Source organism: Sprattus sprattus, assembly GCF_963457725.1.
Source record: "Sprattus sprattus genome assembly, chromosome: 2".
Classification (NCBI taxonomy): Eukaryota; Metazoa; Chordata; class Actinopteri; order Clupeiformes; family Clupeidae; genus Sprattus; species Sprattus sprattus.
Genome location: NC_137921.1, coordinates 43,963,870 through 43,986,147, shown reverse-complemented (window position 1 = coordinate 43,986,147; position 22,278 = coordinate 43,963,870). Strand labels below are relative to the sequence as shown.

Genomic DNA, 22,278 nt, shown 5'->3' with positions numbered 1-22,278 from the left:
AAGCTGCGCAGGGACTTCCCCCCCCCCCCTCTTACTAAGCTGATCAGGTGGCCCTTCAGGGCATTCAAAGGCCGCGCCACTCACAAACTCATTAGTCCCATCATGGCTTTTCAGCCAAACAAATGGCAAACTGATCTTGCATTGGTATGGCCTTAGCTCACTGAACACAATGATGTACACATGAAACCTGAGAGTAAACAGAAGATGCATTTGCTTGCCCATGCATATTGCATCATTCCAGACACATACTCCATCTCAACATCATGCATTAAGATCCTGCAGTAAGTGAGCAGTTTCTAGCATTACTAGTTCCTACTTCAAAGGAAGTGATTCTTGAACTGAATTTAGGCCAGACCTTACGGTCCTCTGCAAATGAGGAGATATGACCAATGATGTACTTGCTGTACTCAGTGACCGGAATGTGAAATCGACCGTGATTTTATAAAGCGTTTCCCATGAATGTTCTGCGCAGATGGAGCACCACCCTGACAACACCACAGTCATTTGTGTCTTTATGGACAAACAATGTCCAAACAGTCCAAATTAGAAGTGGAGACTATTTGGACTGTATGTGGAAGAATGAATTCCTCCTAAACTTCAAACACTGTATAAAATGGGTGTGCTCATCCACTGACCACACAGAATGGCCTCATTTGGAACTTGCGCTGTTAAAATTCCGAAAAGATATTAAGGCTGTTTATCTTCCATGATGGACAGGAAAACATGAAGTTTAACAACAGCAGCAGTCATACTGGACCGGCAGACATACTGGAGTTTCATCTTTCATTAGAAAGACAAGAGGATAAGCAGAAAAACAAAGTAGCTTGTTGTCTACACAATCACTGCCATTTGTGCAAAGCCTAACATAAAGTGTGGTTTGATGGAAATGAAAATCAGTAAATAACATTATGACAGCCTCATTAGTAAAATGAGCAAGGGGAAAACATAGAAAAGTTCAGACATCTGTGGCTGGTTTTTGTGTCTCAATTTATCACTGTTTGTACCAAATAGTCCTTGGCCCCAATATGGAGAAATTCACCTATGCCAACAGTTTCCAAGGTGTATGTAATTCAGATTTATTGTTAAGATCTTTTGTTTTTTGTTGGACTACCATTTCAGTGAGTTCTTTACCCAGTACCAGTCTAAACAGGTCACATGATCCAAACTCGACCAGGGTGTGCAAAAGAACTCTCAGATGATCTAGGCCTCTATACATGCAGTTTGAGCATAGCCTTCAAGTCCATGTCGGCGTTGTTTGACTTACCTGTGGTGTAGTCCTCGGAGCTTACAGCTTTCTGTCAGCATCATGGTCACCTGTACTTCAGAGGCATGGTCTATGGAGAGCAGAGTGAGAGACAGAGTTATTTAACTGCTTAAGTTATTTTAGTCAGGGAAGTTGTAATTGGACGGGATGTACCCACGAGTATTACTATTTTATGGGTCTGCACAGCCTTTCAGTGGCTTCCACAGTACCTGCCACTTTAGAGTGTTAACGAGGCCTGGGATACTGCAGTTCCACGGTAAAGCTGTTTTTAATAACCCCACTGCCCTCTCATCTCAACTGTGCCAAGAGTGATCGTGACAACCAGCGTTCAAGTGGAGGTCAGCATCAGGCAAGGACTCTGCAGGGCTCCCAACTTTCTGCCCTCTCTGAGAACCATGCCCTGGACTTCCTCTGGAAGCCTGCCCCACCAACCCTCCTCAGGCCACTCCGAGACCCAGCCGGCCAGCCGAGCCCAGTTCACAGAGGGTCGTTTTTTTTTATCTCTGACTGCAGCTTTAGCCGGCGCTTGCCACTTATGGGTAATCTGTATTGTTTCCTGCCCCCAGGGGCATATGGAGGGAGGAAGCAGGGCAGGGTTGGCACCGATGCCGCATGGCAAAGGGGCACATTGTTTGCCGTAGGGAGGGGAGAAGATGTGAGGGTGAGATGCTCCACCCCGTGCCTGGGTAAACACAGGCAGAGAGGGCCAGTGCAGAGAGAGGAAGGGAACTTGTGGCCCCGCTGCTGCGCCATGGAAATGGGGGCAGTCACAAGGTCATCCTTAGTGTGGCCTTGTGACGGACTGGCATGAGAGAGGGCTTGCCAACCACATCTCTGGCACCTGATAATGGTCAGATCAGCACGAGGAACAGGCACAAATTCTGCCATGACAGAGGAACCACTGTTACTAAACCTCTAACTTCCTGTTTATCTGTCCATTTTTGTGATTCCTGCAATTATCATTCTTATCACATACAGATGCCAGCTGGAGGCTATAGATGGCTTATCAAAAGAGGACTTAAATAGATGATCTTGGATTGAGACCATTTATTTACCATAAATAATAACACCTTATGTAATGTATTCTTGCGTTCTGGTTCATTCTGGTATTCTTGGAAATAGCCATGTAGAACATCTGTAATGTGTGGCTGAGATGAGACGCTATAGAACTGCAACAGTGTGTATTATGATAGAGCTAACTGTTGTGTTTTTTGAGGGATTATGTGCACACTCTCTCAGCACAGACACTAGCGATACCTGGGTGATCTGAATTCCTTTACGGTACTGACTTAATAGCTGTGAAGACATCATCCAGTGTGCAGCCTCCTGGGCTGGGGGGCATAGTGATCGCAAGGAGGATATTATTGGAGAAATGAGCCGTCACAGTCATTCTGGCCTAGGTCCAGTGAGGACGAACGCTAAAGGCCAGCATGTCTGAACCCATATAATTTAGATGATGCATCACCCAACGAGCAAAATAAAAGAGTTACAACATTCTCAAAAACAGAATGTTCTCAACCATGTAGGTGACCGCACAGAAGGGGAGGGGAGGTCAGACAGTGCGATGGAGAAACACCAGGAAAAGGCAAATAATGGGATTCCAATGGGAAATAAACTCAATCGTGAAACTACATACGCAAGGAGATGAAGAGAAATGAAGAAAGAGAAGAAAAGGAAGAGAAGGAAAAAAACAGTTACACAAAGCACACCCACACAAAAAACACATAAGTTCCTCCAGTGTACCCACCTTTGACTGTTTTCACAAAGACCTGCTTCTCCTTGCTGGGGTCTTTCTCGTCCAGAAGGATTCCGTGGAATATGCGGCCAAATGTACCTACAACAGAGGAGAGTGCTGAACTTAACACAACAAATCCACTCCATCATATTACAAATCATTTAAACGCTGTAGCCTCATTTGCATTTGCATCCACACACACACACACACACACACACACACGGCTGGCATAGTGTATTCCCCTCCCTCAATCACCCTCGCCTCTCTGCCTGACTGGTTTCAGGATTGAGATGGAAAGTTACCTATTGTGTGGGGCCCACTTAATCTGCAAATGGAGGGCATAAATGTGACCGACTTGTTCAGACAAACTGCTTTGACACACAACAGAGGGGTTGGAGAGGAGAAACGCGTAAAAGGAGGAGAAGAGGAGCACTGTGGCATTACTATGGACATGATGCCACCGCTCTTCTTTTTTTTTTTTTTTTTCTCTGATGCCAACGCTCTTGAGGAAAGATGCAAATTAGGATTGTTAAGGGTGTTTCAGATGCCTGGACCCAGGACAAACCTTGCTCGAGATTAGACCTGATGGCAAAACAAAAGGTCTTGCACTTGAGACACTTACACATACTTGCACACACACACACACACACACACACACCTTATGTCATAGAGCCAGTTCTCACAGGAGCAATGGCGTAACTCTGGTGTAAAATAACAATAATCAACAACGTTCCAAAAAAAGAGAAAAGAATCGAAAAAAAAGATGGCTCCACTCCAAGAGCTCTGGCAAAAACAGCACTACTTGCACAAGAGCCTCTGATAACATTAACTTGGAGAAAACGTACTGAGAGTAGAGTAAACACAGGAGATGGAGGCGTGCAGACCAAGGCATAGAAGCCCTCCATTCAACACAGGCAGATGAAGATAGACAGCCGTTAAATCATCATCGGATGGTGGTAGAATGGCAAGTCGCCCTAAAGAGAGTTGTCATGTGGATTGATTTGTGATCATGAACTGGAACCACAATGCGAAGTGTTCAAAGGTTGCTTGGCAAAAGCTATGAAGCAGATAGAGCCATAGAGTGTGTGTGAGTGTGTGTGTAGTATGTGCATGTGTATGTCTGTGCGTCACAGGGAAACGTGGAAGATACATGTTTGTTTGTGCGAGGCCTGCCAAGTTCACACCAAGTGGGTGGCCCTTAACAGCGATTAGGCGGCCAATCGAGACCTTTCCCAGAGTTTTATGACTTTCGGCAAATCCCACCCTGCCTCCAAGAGTGTAAGCCCAGGACAAGTATTTAGAACCACTACAATATTTAAACAAAAAAGGGAGAAAAGACAGCAAGGAAAAAGTTTAATAAAGCGTAGCCTGTGGCTCCATAGCCAAAAAGAGTGCCTGTGAGAGAGAAAGACTGTTTATGTGTGTGTGTGTGTGTGTGTCTACTCTGTGTGTGTGTGTGTGTAGTAGGGGCTTACAGATATGTGTGGCAGGCTTTGTTTGTACAGGGCTGAGGGACTAGTGTGGGGGGATTAGGAGGCTGACTGTGTCAACACGTCTCGAGAGAAGAGCAGCAAGGTCGGCCTGGAGCTTGGCCACAGCAGCCTCCTAGCTCCAGGGCCTAAGCTAGTAACACTAGTACACTGCTAACAGGGTGTGTGTGTGTGTGTGTGTGTGTGTGTGTGTGTGTGTGTGTGTGTGTGTGTGTGTGTGTGTGTGTGTGTGTGTGTGTGTGTGTGTGTGTGTGTGTGTGTGTTCAAGAGGGGGTGGTTGATAAAGTGATAAAAAGACTGAATGACGTCAGTCACTTTGAGGGTTTGAGCGAAAGGAGACTATGTCTCAGAAAATGTATTCGTTTAAAGGTCATCTTGGAACGAGGACAAATGGTGCATTTCAGTTGTATTCGTAAGTCGCAATTTTACAGTTCCAAGTCGGAAGTTTTAACAGGAACTTGGAAAGTCGGTGAACCTCACCAACATAGACTTCATAATCTAAGATGACTGCCCCCACGCATCATTCTTTATTAGGCACCTCTGTCTTATTTGTATCTCATTAAATCAGTAGCACATACAGTACTGTCCAACTTCTATCTGTGGACATGCTGCTACAGTGTTTGCATGCGCAAAATAGCGCATATTGTGTCCTCAACTGGTATTGCTAACATCAATACATGCTAACAATTGCTAACAACAATTGGTGATTCATTAGTTTTCCGACATGTAACTAGTATGCAATCTTCTGAGGTAAAGGGCTCGTACCAAAACAATCCGCTTTCTTGTGTGAGAGTGGGACAGGGCAGTGATGAATACGGTGTCAGGGTGTGTGTATGTGTGTTCAAGTGTGTGTGTGTATGTGTGTAAATGTTTGTTTAAGAGTGTGTGTGTGTGTGTGTGTGTGTGTGTGTGTGAGTGCATATGTGTGTGTATAAGGAATTATGGGAGGAGTGGAAAGTAGTGAGTATATAACTGTACATGTGTGATTACTCATTCACTCAATGATGCTTGCAAAAGCTTAATTGTCTAATAGTAGGAATGAGTATTCTGGGTGCAAATTTGTGAAAGCATTGGCAAGCATGTGTGTCTTATTATATTGTGTCTAAATGTGGGACTGGGTGGGTGGGTGTGTGTGTGTGTGTGTTTGTGTGTGTGTGTGTGTGTGTTCCTGTGTGTGTGTTCCTGTGTGTGTGTTCCTGTGTGTGTGTGTGTGTGTGTGTGTGTGTGTGTGTGTGTGTGTGTGTGTGTGTGTGTGTGTGTGTGTGTGTGTTCCTGTGTGTGTGTGTGTGTGTGTGTGTGTGTGTGTGTGTGTGTTCCTGTGCTAAAGAAGCCGCACCTTCATGCAGGACATCCCGTAGGGTGACCCTCTCCCTGGAGATGGCGATGTCTTTGACCTTGGCTTTGGCTTCCATCAGGGTCACGCTCCTCAGATCGTTCTTCTCAATGCGCAGCGAGGGATAGCCTGACGACACACACATGCAAACAAAATATAAATCTGGGCTCCATCTTATTTACCTAAGAAACATTCTTCAACAAGGTATGTTTGAACAAAGTGCCATTAACAGACTCGTAACATGAAAAATGTATCAGATCTTGGCAATTGGAGAGCAGGCACTGGCGCATTACAGCAGCTGATGATCAGATAAGCCATTAGAGTACGCATGCATCCACACCCACATCCCACACTGACACAACTTTGGCAACAATGTTCCTACAAAGGTGACGTCTTGAGAGTGTGATTTATTATTTTTTCTTTCCAAAGTTATTTTTTGTTATTGTATTTTAAGTGTAATGTAATTATAATTTGATGTAATTATTTTCCCTGTGAGGTATAATTTGAGTGTGTGTGTGATTACTTGGCCTCTCTTACAGTCTTTCAGACAGGTCTGCACACATTATCTTGTCTGACATTGTTTATATTTGCACATTCGAACTCATGTCTCAGTTGCCTGCAGCGCCTGATATCCTTCAAAGTGGGATCCCTTTAAAAGGAGCCCTTTGTATTTACAATTAAGGTTTCTATCTCTACAAAAGTGTGCTTTTGTGTATGTGTGCGAAATAGAGTAAGAGAGAGAGAGAGAGAGAAAAATCAGTTACGCTCAACTGTCTACTTGAAATCATGAAAGTGATGGTGGCCGATAAAGAGAAGCTACAGACACAGTGGGCAGATTCTCCATTAAAATAGAATCCGCAGTCAAACAGGCCTTCCATTTACAGTTGTGGAGCTTTGCCAGTCAGCAGAAGCATGTTCTCCCAATAAGACTGTCTGTCTGTGCTACTTTAGAGGAATTCTTTGATTGGAAGGTTTGCGTAAGTCAGGAAGTTCCCTTCTAGTTTTGCAAGGTATATCCACTTTGACGCCTCATAATGAAACAGCACTTCGTGAACACACACCTTGAGTCAGATGCAGTGTGCGGTTACGCAGCGGAAACACACAGCTGGTGACACACAGCTGGTGACACAGAAGACCTGGGGCTCTGCGAGCAGATGTGCACTTGTTTGGGAACAAAACGAAAAACTTCCACTCTTACATTTAACTGTAATTTTTAAAAAAAAGTGTCCATTTCATGCAGGCTGAGAAATACCAGCGGTCTCTGCCGAGATCTTTGAGAACACTTATTTAACCACATATTATTTAAGTGGCTGGACTTTTTCTGTCAAGTGAAGTCTCTCATAATCTAAAACACACCCACACCCACACCCACACCCACACACAAAAACCCTCTATGCACTTAGATTAACATGCACACAGATAGCACACATTATTATATATGGTTATCACAAAGACCATATTTTTCACAGAACACATAAATGCGGCAAATCTGGAAGCAGGCAAGCATACTACTCAGTTTCAGCCTGACCTTTACATAGCATAGGCAAATGCAACTAATTTAATGCACAACCTTTCTCTGAGCATGTAACAGACTAACAAACATACAGAGCACCCACCATCAGCTTTCAGAAGCATTGTTTTATAATGATCTCTTTACACTACACAAGTCTGGATTGACTCCTGATTAAAAGAATCCTGTCTATGCAAGTCCTCTTCAGAACCAGAGATTTGTACCCTGAACTAGCAAACCCATCTCTCATACAGCTGAAAGGAGGGACAGATAACTAAGACAAACGGAAAAAAAGTGCCATTACATTCAGCTGGACTTATGCATTTATACTGCCCCCTGCTGGAAGTTCCTGAAAGATCTTCCAAAACAGCATAATCAAAAAACACTAGTCAGCACTGAGTCTACTGACCACATTCATCTGAATTAGAAACTGAAATGGAATACTGCACCCAAGTGGTAAAAAATACTAATTGCATACTGTCTAGGGGGAGAAAAGGTGGCCCATATTGCATTTTTGTAGGACTCACAAGCCTGGAACGAAGAGGAAGAGCTTTGGAGACCATGCAAAAAAAAAAAAAAATGCATTAAACTGATGCCCGCTAAAATAGTGCGACCACAAGTATACTCCTGAAGAAGGAAAACATCAGACACTAAAATGGCACCATTAGAGCAGATAATTGTTTTTTCCTTGGCTCATGCTACACCTTTCCACCAAGTTTCATGAAAATCGAACCAACAGTAGTTGCATAATCCTGTAATAAAACAAACAAATAGCCCAACCAACCAACAAACAAACAAACAAACAGACACGTGTCGAAACAGATCCTCCTTGGCAGAGGTAACAACGTGACCAAGAGCAGACAACTCTTTCAGAGCAGCACAAGCAGCGGAAATGAGACCGAAAGAGTTCCTTGATCATGAGGGCAACAGATCTTGCCGGCACCAACGCTTAGAGACCCTTTATGATGAAAAACCTTACATGGTTGAAAATCAGAATAAGCCGGATTCTTCACTTGCATTACATAGGCTTATCTCCTCTAGTGCATAAATGTAATGTCTCCAAGCTCCAAGGGGGTTACAAATACTGGTATAATTCAAACTTGCTCTGCTCAGAACCTTGCGTTACAGAGACGGAGCAGTGGCTGCTAAAAAAATATTTTAGGAGTATACATTGTACAGAGGAAGAGCTAATAGTGCTGAGGCAATCCTACAGATGTTTACACTCAGCCTTCACAAGCAGTTTTCAACATTAATGGGTCGATGGTCTAAAAGCAATGATCTGAGGTACAGGTCTTAACTTAACACATTCAGTTCATTCAGCATAGGCAGATCATGACGGGCTATAATTAAGATCAGTTTATTTGTCAGCTTACTTATCCTAGAAATCTCCCTCTGGTACAAATGTACAATACATATTTTTATGCGGAAAAATGTCAAGCAACAGCTTCTGTTCAAAGCATACAGCGGTCACTTAACTCTCAGTGAATCACATTTCAGTGATCACCAGCTAACTGCATCAGCCTTTTTCCACCTAAAAGAGTGAAACCTCACTTGTCTGGAATGCTGACGCATGCTAACTAATTCTAAATTAAGACGATGGTGTGGTAGGGAGAACAAAAAAAGAAATATCTAGGATGGAAATGTAACTGAGACGCAAATTCTGAGTTTATTTAATTTCTAAGTTCTGTTTTACAGCCCTTGCATGTGGGCTTCAGGGGTCGTTAAGGGTGTGGGCTCAGAGTAAGGCTGAGGTGTGAGGGCTTTTACAAGTAGCTAAGGGCCAGGAAACCCAAGGTTCCTTTTGTCATACGGAGGGTGACTCAGACCACAGGTACACAAAGAGAGGGGGGGGGGGGGTGTGCAGACAGAGAGAAAGAGAGAGAGGGAGAGGGACAGACAGAGAGAGAGAGAGAGAGAGAGAGAGAGAGAGAGAGAGAGAGAGAGAGAGGGACAGACAGAGAGAGGAACAGAGAGGGAGACAGACAGACAGACAGACAGACAGACAGAAAGATAGATAGATAGAGACAGACAAAGAGAGAGAGAGACAGACAGACAGACAGACAGACAGAGACAGACGAAGGGAGAGACATACAGAGAGACAGAGATGCCAAAGCCAGCACAGTACACGGAGAGGCATGCAGGACACATGGAACAACCTGACACAGAAGTTCTGAGTGAGGAAAGCAAAGCTGTGGGATAGGGGTGAGCACATTCATTCTGCAGCGTCTGAAGGTGAGGACGCGACCGAGAGAATGGCATGGACACAAACAGAGAGTACATTACTGATGATGGACACAGACAGGACAGGCTTAGAGGAGACAGATGTTGATGTGAGATGACTAGGACTTCACAATGGAGAGTTCTGACCCAACAGCCTTGCCCTCTCCATATTCCAACAATGGCATCAACGAGAGAAAAATGGCCTCAAATCAGTCCTGTATGGATATCTGCTCCAGACTTGAAAGTCGAGGGGTTAACTCTTGAGACCAGTGGGACTTACTTTTGCTTTGCTGTGAGGGAGCGCCAGGATTTGGGAAGGATGCGGCAGCAAGCTGATGGATGGGTGCAGAACCAGGGTGACTGTCTGATGGAGGGGGGAGGGAGGGAAGGAATGAGGGAAGGAGAAAAGAAGGGAGAGAGGGAGAGAGAGAGAGAGAGGGAAGGATGAGAAGGAGGTGTGCATAAAAGGTTGGGTAATGGCAGGTGAAAAGGTGCATGTTGTCTAAGACAAGCAAAGCCACAGCACACACAATGCAGAAGGATGAACAGACAATGAATAGACAATGAACAGCACCAATGAACATAAGCAAACCATGTAGAAAAAACATATGAACAAAAACAAACCCAGTGAAGTCCACTAGGGGGCGACAATAACCAAAACACAACCTGCCTTGCTCTGCCATGTATATTAATGGTTGATAAACCCCTGTGTGTACACCCATAACTGTACATTAATATAAGTTCTCCAGAAATAGTTAAATAAATACAGAAACAATCGCATGTGCTAGCAGCAGAATGCTATGTCTATGGTTGTGTGGTTTCTGTCGGATTTTATGGATTCACCTGTAGCCTTCTGATGGTTTTGATTTCATAAAATGCATTCTTAAAACGACATACACAGCCATAAAGTCATTTTAAAACCAACCCTGACCCCTGTGACAATATACAAGCAGAGAAACAAAGCTTTCAAGTTTTAAAAGCTTAAAGATATGGCAGTGTGGAGTCCCAACATGAGACTGCCGAGGGGCTTTTCTCCAGGTCACAGGGCTTTGGGGACCTCTTAACGGGTTCCTCGTGGCAGACTGCAGAACAGAAGGTAGCTCACCCCTGTCCCTTCTCTCTCCTGCTCCTCTGATAAATAATGACGCAATGATGGCTGCTCGGGCAGGAAACGGAGGAAAAATGAGGTTTCCTTTCTATTTGTCCTTCATTTTGTTTGAGTGGTAACAGGAAGGAAGAGGGCAATGAAGCTCTGCTGGAGCAGTTAGAAGATACAAATGAAACCACTTCAATCGAAGAGCTCGCCGAGAGACTAAGAAAAGCTCGGGAGGAAGCACCAAAGGAAGAGGGATAGAGAACCAAGTTTACTAAAAAGAGGAGCGTTGAGATCTTTATGGCCGTGCATTTGGTGCTTTGGGAGGGACATAGCTAGCCCTATAGCCCTCATTTGTACAAACATGTCCTATCGCACCATTGCGCATAAACATGGCCTCTTTCTCACATGCAAAGAAGATATACAATATCTTCCTCTCCTTCGCACTCGATCACCCCAGTGTGTACGACCCACACCCTCCCTCCCTCACACACTCACACACTCACACACACACACACAGTCAGAGACCACAGGCTGGAATGTCGCTCAGTTTATTACGACCTTCTGATTCCAGTTTAAGCTAATAAGATCATTCTCCGCCAATTATCTCGTTTGGCAGAGGAATGTGTGTTTGTTGGTGTGGAATGAGGGGAGCAGACACAGGCGGGCGTGTGACTGGTGAGACGAGCCTCACACCCCGAGGCGTCTGGGAACCACAGAGGAGGTGAGGCCTTCAAAGCCCCTTGCGGTCTGGGACCATCTGCAGACAAGCCCCTATCACTCCACGGATAACATTCAAATCACATCCAGTTGTATGGTAGGCGAGGGGCTGACTAGAGATGAGCCGTGCCACAAAGAGAAGGTACAGAGTAGGCCTGAGGCAACATGTGGGGGCAGAGCACCCCCCCCCCCCCTTGGGCCGCAGGTCTGCGCAAAATGCTCCTGTTGTTCATCAGAAAGTTGAATCAATCTGTGTTGGGTTGACTAGATGGATGGATGAGTTGCCATCATGATGTGATTATAATTCTGGGACATTAACCCCATGTGAGGGGTGGGGTTTTTAATAAATGAGTTTCATCTCACTTTCATTACATATTTCAAGGGGGGCTTCTGGACAAGATCCTGGTATATGATTTTTGCTATATGAAAGATTTTTAACAAAATTATGTAACTCTTTATTTCATCATGCGAGTCCTCTGATCAGTACTGGTTCAGTAGTGTCAAGGAAACAATTATACATCTTATGTACAATGATTTCAAGGACATTTCACACTGTGACACTTCAAAGAAGGAACCCAATGCAGTTGGGTTGTTGAGGCTAGGCATCTTATGAGTCTTATGACTGGTCTGGCAGCATTTCCTAAAGCAATTATCCCTGATTAGTGTAAATGACCTGGGCTAAGGGTGAAAGGAGCAGATTCTTTGGGCATCAAACTTTGTGTCCAGGTCTGATGACTGATTGGGACCTGACAGCTCTGGAGGACATGCATCTGATATCTTACTGGCCCCATTGAAAGGCTGAAATTGTGCTGTCATGTTCTCTCATGTGGGAATGATTTGCCTGTTCTCTCATTCCGACGCATTGGGAAGTTAACTGAAGGCACTACTACTCGCGTCAGTGTCATTCCACAATCAAGACAAATCCATGAAAACACACAGCACATGTTTCATCAGTGTCTGAGAAATGAGTCAAGATGACGGGCCTTAGGCCCACCCATAAGTAGCACCAGTCCACTACTCGAAGCCAAGACAAAGACTACGCGTCAATTGATAACCAACAACAGCTCTATGGCAAGACAAAGACAAGGCGTCAATGCAAAAACAACATCAGCTCTGTGGCAAGAGAAAGACAAGGCGTCAATGCAAAACCAACAACAGCTCTATGGCAAGACCAGTGAAGGAATGCTCATGTAATCTAAGTGACAGAATAATCACTCTTGATATACTCTTGGATACTGCAATGTCTGAAAAAGAATACGACATTGTGAGGCAATTTCATAGGTTTACAATGAATATAGAGTTGTTAAGTTGCCATATATTGTAATATTTGACAAAAATATATAGTACTTATAGTACAGACATTTGCTGAATTGTCCACAACATCCCAAATACTATAAAATCTTTAAAATCTCATTGAGGAAAATACAGATATGATGTGCCCCTTTTTCTTCATTGAACTCAACTAATAAGCTTATCAATTAGCTTAACTGATAAGAGCCATAAGCCTGTTTGAACAGTTGTAACCGACGTTGTGAATTGTTGCAAGGTGCTGTCGAGCAGAGGGTGTATCTTACTGGTGACGGGTGTGGCGTTGTTGGGCGTGTCGGCCCGCAGGTACTGCGTGGTCTGGGTGGAGGGTTGAGACAGGCCCTGAGAGCTTCCACTGTCGCTCACGCTGGAAAAGAGAAAAATTAATCATGAGCATTTCTTTCATATGCCAAAGGACTACGCGCCATGACTGACCTGAAGGCAGTACAAAATGAGCTCACACAGATCAGGGGAAACATTCAGAATGTGATCTATTCCAGTGCACACTGAAATGAGACCAACTGCCCAAAACGCTTCCCCTACCCCTGCCGCGTGCCGAGAGGAGCCCAGAAAGAGCTGAGGCCCAGAGCTACCGTGACCACAAGCCCAGAGGAGGACATGACTACATCCTGACTACACGTCTCCCCCTGAGGCAATAGCCAGGCCCCTTGGCCCATATGCTTCCTTAAGATGTGTATTTGTCTGTATACGTGTGTGTGTGTGTGTGTGTGTGTGTGTGTGTGTGTGTGTGTGTGTGTGTGTGTGTGTGTGTGGTAGTAGTTCAAATTGGCCCAATTAGAGCTGTCAGCCATTAACTGCGTAGGTTAAACACTATGTGGGATTGATGAGGGGGACGAGCTCCCCTGGAGAGCAGGCCTGGCTGGCCTTGACGGAGGCCTGCCTGCTGCAGCTCTACTGACCCCAATCATGCGGTAATGTCATTATGGAGCATCAAAGAGCCCCAGTGCTGCTCAGGCTCCTCAAGTCTTTCTGCAGGCCCTGGCAGCACCTCCCAGCAACAATGGAGCCATTCGAGGATGCAAGGGAGAAATGAGGGGAAGAGAAAGAAGAGCGAAATGGATGCCGAGAGAGGGGGAGATAAGGAGGAAGAATTTAAGGACAGAGAGACGAAAAAAAAATAGATCACCAGAAAAGTGGGGTTGATCGTAAAGAGAGATCGAGAGAGAGAGAGAGAGGAAGAATGTAGATAGAAATATAAAAAGAGATAACCATCCCTTCCTAATTGCCACATAGAAAGGTTCTTATTGATGGACTACCTGGGACAGTAGAGGACAGACCGCATGACCCAACACTCAGGACAACACTATAGGAAGGGCCACTAAAAACAAACCTGATCCAATCAATACCGACCCCAAAGAACACCATATAATGAGCCATCTGAAGATATTACATTAAATAATTTCCAGGACAGGACCTTTGTGAAAGACTGTCTTCTTCTCTGGGACAAATGACTGATTCATTATAGGAACAGACACTCTTTAGAAGGGTGGAAATTAATCAAATTGGAACTGTTGGCAGGCAGTCCCATGGAAAAGGGTTTAAAATTCATCATGTGAACCCATATCAATGAGATCTTGTGTATAAAGTGGGACCATGTAATTTAACTATAGCTGGTGCCCGCAGCACTCTGGAAATAAGAAAATGAGGCTGAGGGGAGTCAAACAGGAGTCAGAGACTCAAACAACTGATGTACATCTGTAGATAGGCACTCACACAGCAACTAGAAAACACTCAATTCACCGACAATGTAATTGCACGCGCACACATGCACGCCCACACACACGCGGAGTCGCGGATACACACATGCATGCACACGCGCCTGCGCACACGCACACACACACACACACACACACACACACCGCCTGCCTCACCTATCATCCAACTCGATCCTCTTCATGCTGTGCAGGTGGAGCACGGCGAGGATGATGGCCACGAGGAAGATGACTGCGCAGCAGACGCTCACGCTGATGTAGAACACACGCGTCGAGGTGGTGGGCGCACTCGCAGGATCCACTGGGGTCCGACGGCACCAGAACACCCAAACCCAGAACACACAAAACCAGAACACACAAGGCCTCCGTGAGTCATGGTACAAGAAACAAACAAATCATATATATCTTTTAGTATCAATTAAGGGTAGGTTTTGTGTCATTTTCAAGTGCATTCAGAGGGATTCAGCATGTGTCGGTGTAGGGGCAGAGGATGATCAGTTTTTTTTAATTCAGGGGAAACCTTTAAAGCAGCCATCTTTGAGCGAAGGAGCATAAAAGGGAAAAGGATCAAGGGAGCGTGACCTGGCATACCATTCAGAGGAGGGGGGGTGGAGACACACAGGAACAGAGGAAGGCAGAGAGAGAAAACAAGCAGAAGCAGACGAGAATGGGAGATATACAAAAAGCAAACAGTGAGAGCGTGAGAGAAAATAACAAAGAGCAATGCTCAGAAATAGAGAGGCACAGTGGAGAACTGAGAATGACTGACAGGCAGTGATGGAGAGACGGACACAGACGGATGGAGAGAAAGCAGAAGAGTGGTGGCTAGGTGTCTGACCCCCGTCAGGACCTTTGACAGTCCTGACAGAGACAGTAAAAGCTTGCAGGGGGGTGGGGTTGGGTTTGGGGGGTGGGTGTGGTCTGAGCAGCCCACCCAGGCAGAGGGCCACAGCTGGGAACGGCAGCCAGTGCTGGCTCAGCCACCGTGGGCCTAGGCCTGACCTGAGGTTCAGGAAGAGAGCCATCCATGGACACGAAATATACCCCTGTGCCTAAAACAGCACATTAGTGATTTTTTTCATTCTGCTAGAACAGGAGGCCTGTCCAGCGGGGTGATGATTCACTAATAGCTGTGGCAATGCTGAGAAAAACCATGGAACTGTTGGCTGGTCAGTTTGGCACAAGAAGGTCAGCTTTGGACGCCGCAACAGACTTACCGCTGTGGTCTCCCTGAGCATGGATCCACCCACTATTGTTCATATTCATAAACGCAGACACAGACTTACCACTGTGGTCTCTGTGAGCATGGATCCAACCACTAGTGTTCAGATTCATAAACATAGCCACAGATTTTGGGTTTGAGGATGCTGGAAGCCTTACGGTATTTAATAGAGTAATTTTGTTGGTGGGAATCAAACAATGAGTGAAGAAAGGCTAGAGGAAATGTAGAGTAGAGTCACATTACAAGTCAGAGGAGATTTTTGGGGAAATTTGCAGGAAGGGACTTACCGTCTGATTTGTTTGGGCCGATAATGGGAATGGTAGGAGGGTCCGGCTGTTCAACTCCTGCGGGTGAAGAGAGAGATAGAAAAAGAGAGGAGAGAGGAGAGTTAGGGCTGGCCAAAGCTGTACTAATTAGGCTAGGTGTGCATGCCTTACACAGGAGCAAGGGGCAGTTCCATGGGCTCAGTATAAAACTCTTTGCCATGTTTTAATTTTAGTCATGCATGAGCTTCTCTCAACAGTTGTGCCTTTAGCAAATCCAGATGGCGTGGGTCAAAGAAGTTCCACCACTGTTTATGATCACTAAAATTATATAAAAAAGTTAGATTTGGGTCAGTGCCCCATTGCCGTGTTTACATTCAGGGTCAATATTGCAATCTCAACTGTTACAACCCTTATTTCCCTGACACCAACACAAACAATAGCAGATGCGCATTCCCCCTGCATAGCCACCCACCGAGTTACCCCCGGCCACACCGGCAGCAGCTTGGTGGTGGGTGCAAACACTTTTCCCTTTCAGCGCACTTAATTTGGCTCATGTGCTTAAAATAACCCACGTCAAGATGTACGACCTGCTTCCTGTGCCGAACATATGACAGGGCGCTGTGTAATTATGTTCTGCCGAGGTCAAAAAAGAAAATAGCAGCGGGCTAAAAACAAATGTGGCATAGCTTCCCCCTGGCAAGCACTTTTATCAACTTCAAAACTGCTCCAGGACAGGGGAGGGAAAGAGGGGGGCATGCCAGCGAGTTCATGCAGATACAGAGAGACACACACACACACAAACTACACACCTCATTGAAGAGGAAGTAGTGATATGAAGTGTGTAGGTAATAGGGCTGTCGTCTCTGTTACAAACACGAACGCACACAGGCACAGACCCACCATGTGCATAGAGAGCTCATTAAATCTGAGAACAGGTTGGAGGAGCCACACACAGCGGCTGCACACACATCAAATTAGTGCGCAAGGCCTCATAAGCATATGATCTGCACCTGTCTTCCCCTTGTTCTGTAACACATGTATTCCTTGTATACACTGTGCACCTAGGAAACATCTAACACACACACACACACAAGCATACACACAAACACACAAGCATGCACGCAAATCCACTACTGGGCACTTACGTTTGTAGCACATTTTCCTGCGTTTGAAGTTGAGCACTGTGATGTTCTTGGGGTTTATTGTCAGGTTGAGCTGAACCGTCACCAAAGCCTCTTCGTCCACCTTCCCGGAGCACATTAGGTCTACCCGAAATACTGCACACACACAAACAGAGGTGGAGTTCTGCATTACAATCTATGTTGTATTAACTTTTTCCAGCCATCTCTCTCAAAAAAGGATCTTCTGTTTATTCTTGAGGTGCCATTAGGCTATACTGATAAATCTGAATCCAAGCTAAAAGTACAGGTAGTAGTGTGTGCACAGTGAGTGAGAGTCAACCTGAGCGGCTGCGGGGCACCTCCCCCTGTACGGAGATGTTGGTCTTGGGTTGGTTCATGGCTGTTGGGTTCTCCACATGGAAGCCAAGTTTGTACTCAACCTGCGAACAAGACACAGATCCAAAATGAGAGGTGTGTGTGTGTGTATGCGTGTGTGCGGGTGTGTTGGGCTGGGTCTGTTGGCAGGAAAGCTTGAGGGTAAGGTTTGGGGTCAGGTGAGCAGGGACAAGAGGATGAGCCAGAGGGGCAGAGAGGAAGGAACAGAAAGAGAAATAAGATAAGGCCGCGGGTAAAAGAGATATGAAAAGGGATGAGAGCCGATAAGAGCAGACAGCTGAGGGCCAGGAAGAAGTGAGGAATGAAGGAATATGTGGGAGGTGCAATAGTTGTATGAAGAATAGGTCACCCCATCATAAAGAGAACATCATGCAGATCAAAACATTTAGTTTTAGATTTCCTCCTTTAACTTCCTACACCTATGGTCTCCGTGGTGATTGGGACTTAGAAGGCTGGGGCACTCGCAGTCTAGCTGCTCCTTTAAGAGGTGCATGCTTGTTATCTTAGGGGCCTTTGGATAGAGCCATTTGCCAAAATGACTAAAAATACACAGAAACGGAATGAATGAACATAAATAGGCCTAGAAAAATAGAAATGTAGTGTGAGGAACAGGAGAGAAAAATGTCTGACATAATGATATTGTTTTTGGAACGGAGAAACATAAAAGATTATGATCCCCACCAGAACTACAGTTTATGTGTCAGATTTAATGGTTATATCAGAGAGATGCTCTTACAGACAGAATGTCCTAAAGAGGAGGAGTTGCTTCACAGCTTTATCTCAGTGAGACTGCATAACTGATACAATCATCAAACTCACATTTACCATCTAATGTTACGCAGTGATTATGAATAATAGGATATATATGAATGGTATACAAATGAATATAGAGTACACAAAATACATATGCATAAATGTATAGGCCTATAGTATGTTAATGCGCATTCTATATGAAAAGTGTAAAGTGCACTTCTAAAGTGTGTGTTTACCTTATTCTTGGAGTGCCATGAGAAGTACAGGGTGCTGATGTCACTGGGTATCGGAGGGATGAAGGAGAGTGCGTACATGTTGACATCATCATCTCTCACGTAGTACAGCTCCGCATCCAACCCTGGTACACACAAGAAGACAGAAAGAGATCTGGACTTAGACTCTAGGACTTAGATGGGGTGTCAGCTTGGGAAGCCTTCATACACATTAGAGAGGGGTCTTGCAAAATTCTAAATATGCACTGGAACCTTAGGTAAGAACTTTTTTGCCTGGTAACATTTACTTTAAAACTAAAAAAGAGGGGCGTTGTTGTTGAAATAAACCTCTTTCTACCATCTATGAAATACACAAAGGGTGATCTTTTTAACTCTTCAACAAGAAGTTGTCTCCCAGTGCTCAACTTCCACAATGGTGAACCTGTTATCTCCCGGATGATTCCGGAGTTTATGCGCATGATGACTACGGCAGTTTTCCTCAAAATAGGTAATTTCCGCTATATAGCCTCCAAGTTAAGCAATTAAATATGACTAAATATGGAATCATGAAAATGTTGCCACATATAACTTTATCTTCAAACTAAAAAAAGCATTTCATTAGTCACATGATTTTATTCAGCTCTCAGTCTGCAAACAGCACCTGCAAATCATCTCTGCCCAGCCCAACCCAGCTCATTTTTAGTTTCTGTCTTTTGCACATGCAAGTTTTTCAGTCTTTAGTTTCACGTCTGTGGTTGCCAAGCAAGACAGTTTGACAGTTTTTGATAACATCAAATTAAAATAGCGGAGTCAAGCACGTCCGCACTGTAAGTTGTTAACAACACTATTGCAGACAGGAAGGAGTTAGACATTATCTATCCGAATTTAGTTTGCCGCCCTACATCCAAATTTTCACCTAGGGATGACATCCTGGTAACAGTCAAACCGATATGAGGACTCAAGTCATACTTTTGTCAACGTTGGTACATTACAAAGGCTACACTATAATTGCGCTGGTAACATCATATGCCGGTAAGTTTCAAATTTGTCCAATAAAATTAATTATTTCCGGGTGGCAAGAACAAAAATCATTGCTGAGACCCTGGTTTAAACCCTTACTGTGGCAGCTTTTCCATCTCAAAGCACTTAGAGATCCACAGAGTTTTTTTTTGCAAATATTCAGCTGCATGAGGGGGAAAAAAATTGAGTGGCAGATAAACCCACCCCCTCTAAATCTCTTCCAGAGCCTACTTCAGTAAGAATCAATCTAGATGATGTAATAGAGCAATTAGATGATCTCACTTGTAGTGTGTTCCAACAAGTTGTATCCTCCGTGACACTTTGTAAACTCTGTCATATGCATATTTTTACAAACCATATGTGCTTCATCTCCTTGTAGCTGTAGGGGTTAGAGCCACTGAAGAAATCCCTTGCACCCATAGCAAAGAGCCGTCTCAGGAGTACACACAGAAGAAGGGAGAGAGCAAGCGAGCGAGACAGATGGTACTAAATATGGCTGTCACCCCCCTAAGCATACAGCCCATATAAACCTTGGCCTGTTTCACGGACAAACCCTGGCCCGAGATGTAGGTTAATCCCTTCTGCAGAGGTTGAGGGAAGCCCGAAGAGGACGACAACGAACCGGCTCATCTTTGGTCAGGCATCACGTGTAGCACAAGCTTTCAGGCTAGGTGAACCACTTAAGGTGAAAAGGACACGCAGACACACAACAGACACAGGGGAGAGAGGCGCTGTCTGAGACACGTCATGAAAAAGAGAAGAAAAAAAATAATTCTTGAAGAGAAACACTCACTGGAAATATGTCCGCAATTTCCTATAGGGAGATTGAGAGGGATTTTTAGTGAGGGGGGAAATTGTGGAATGCCTTCTGTGAACATCTTCTGAGGCGTGTTTTGTTTCTTAAGAGATGGTACGGTAGGCCTCCACCCCCATGCCTCCTCCACCCCCATGCCTCCTCCACCCCCAGGCTGTGGTATTTTACAGGGAGAGGCGAAGCTTCACCCCCGAGTCACAAAGCTGACCCTTCCTCCATTATCTTCAGCCATCACATCCTCAGTCAGCGAGATGTTTACCATTAGGGGCCTTCAGCTGCCACCAGACACACACACAGCGCTCCCATCTCTCGTCACAATTTTTACACTCAACTAACTACATGAGACACAACACGGAGAGAAGAAAAACACCTGGGTCTACTCAAACCAGAGTGTTGGGGAGAAGGGGAGAGAGGAAGGGGGAGAAGAGACAAGTGGTGTGAGTCTTTCCATTCATCAACTCACAGGCTGTCAAATAAGTAAGCCAGCCTGAACCGCCCCGCCACCCCCCCCCCCCCCCCCCCCCCCCCCTCCGACACACACATAGAGACATACACGCAACCAACACCACACAAACACCTGACTTCAGATCACTCACCTGAGAATGGGGATTCAAAGCTTTTCCGTTTGGCGCTGCATTTAGATATAGTGTTTTAAAGTGGCTTTTAGTGAAAGCCACCTGAGGAATGCACTGCCTTACCGCATATCCAGACACACACACACACACTTTAGTAGTAAAGTCCCAAATATGTGGACTTGATGGACAGCTCCAAATCCCCCAGAATGCCAAGGGGCAGCTGTATCAGTTCCACAGGGCTCCGAATTGGCTGTCTGGAGCCCACCTATCAACCTCTGAGGGGCCAGATGGGAAAGAGGGGGGGAAGAATGCAACACCTAATCTACCAGTTTCACCACACACACACACACACACACACACACACACACACACACACACACACACACACACACACACACACACACACACACACACACACACACACACACACACACACACACACACACACACACACACACACACACACACACACACACACACACACACACACACACACACACACACACCTCAGGACATCGGTCTCAAGCTCGGTCTTAATGCTTCCTCTCATTCACATCCTTTTCCCACCTCTTCCTCAATTAGAGGCATCCAGCTAACCCCTGCCTGGCTTGTGCTGCCAGCTGCTCGCCAGACCCCAGCTCAGCAGCCAGATGCCCAGACAGACCCCAGCCCACCTATGGGCCACTAAGAGGCTCTGCCCCTGCAGAGAGGCATCGGACTCAGACACACGTGGCTGGGGCCAAAGGGGGCTCTTTGTGCCCCCTCTTTCAAAGGAGGATGGGAAAGAGCAGGCTGGTCTGGTCTCAATGCCTCCACAGGTGATTCTGTGTGCATGTGCATATGTGTCTGTGTTGGAGGGTCGGGTGGGGGGTCCACACTTAATCATCATGGCTGTACAGTTGGGCACTCATGCGCGACAAACCTAAGACACACACGCAGGGATTAGCACTGGAGTAATTGGCCTCCTCATGGCGCACCTCCGTGGGACTTTGCCCTGGCCTGGTTTTTGTCCACGTGGCCCCGGGACCAATTAAAATCAGCCGGCCTGCTTCCAGAGAGAGGGAAGGATCCAGGGAAAGGGGGGAAAAGGAGAGGAAGAAAGGAAGGAGGAGAGGGAGGTTTTTTTGTTTTGTTTTTGGAGGACTCCTTCGTTCAGCTTTAATCCTTCTCAGGCTTCAATGACCAGACCGCAACGTATTGGAAACAGGGCCGCGTGGGAACAATGAGCCTGAGCCCCCCCGCTCCAACACACACACACACACACACACCCTTTTGATCTGGGAGTAAGTGAAGTGGACACAGAAGAGGAGACGATGGGGTCAGAAGGTGGCTGACCCTTGGCTCTCATCGTTCACCAAATGCAGACTATTGCAGCTTTGGGAAAAGGGGGCTGATGGAAAGATTGGGTGTCTCGCTTTAGCTCTCTTTGGATATCTTGGCAGTTTGTCACTCAGTGTTTTTGTTTGTTTTTGTGGGTCACATTTCCTTGAGTG

The 22,278-nt window shown here is 45.5% G+C and overlaps 1 protein-coding gene across 2 annotated transcripts in view; it reads right to left on the bottom strand.

Annotated features, from left to right (window-relative positions):
* The window catches only part of ryk (receptor like tyrosine kinase), a 55,952-nt gene that overhangs the window by 10,041 nt on the left and 23,633 nt on the right, over positions 1-22,278 (bottom strand). Inside the window, exons 2-11 of one of the 2 annotated variants that reach the window (XM_080833513.1) lie at positions 18,401-18,522; positions 17,356-17,455; positions 17,040-17,171; positions 15,916-15,972; positions 14,566-14,707; positions 12,940-13,040; positions 9,833-9,916; positions 5,826-5,951; positions 3,012-3,098; positions 1,265-1,334 (exon numbers count right to left, since the gene is read on the bottom strand). In XM_080833513.1, the coding sequence (XP_080689639.1) occupies positions 1,265-1,334; positions 3,012-3,098; positions 5,826-5,951; positions 9,833-9,916; positions 12,940-13,040; positions 14,566-14,707; positions 15,916-15,972; positions 17,040-17,171; positions 17,356-17,455; positions 18,401-18,522 (1,021 nt within the window). The remainder of the gene's footprint in view (positions 1-1,264; positions 1,335-3,011; positions 3,099-5,825; positions 5,952-9,832; positions 9,917-12,939; positions 13,041-14,565; positions 14,708-15,915; positions 15,973-17,039; positions 17,172-17,355; positions 17,456-18,400; positions 18,523-22,278) is intronic. The other variant, XM_080833514.1, reaches the window with a different exon arrangement.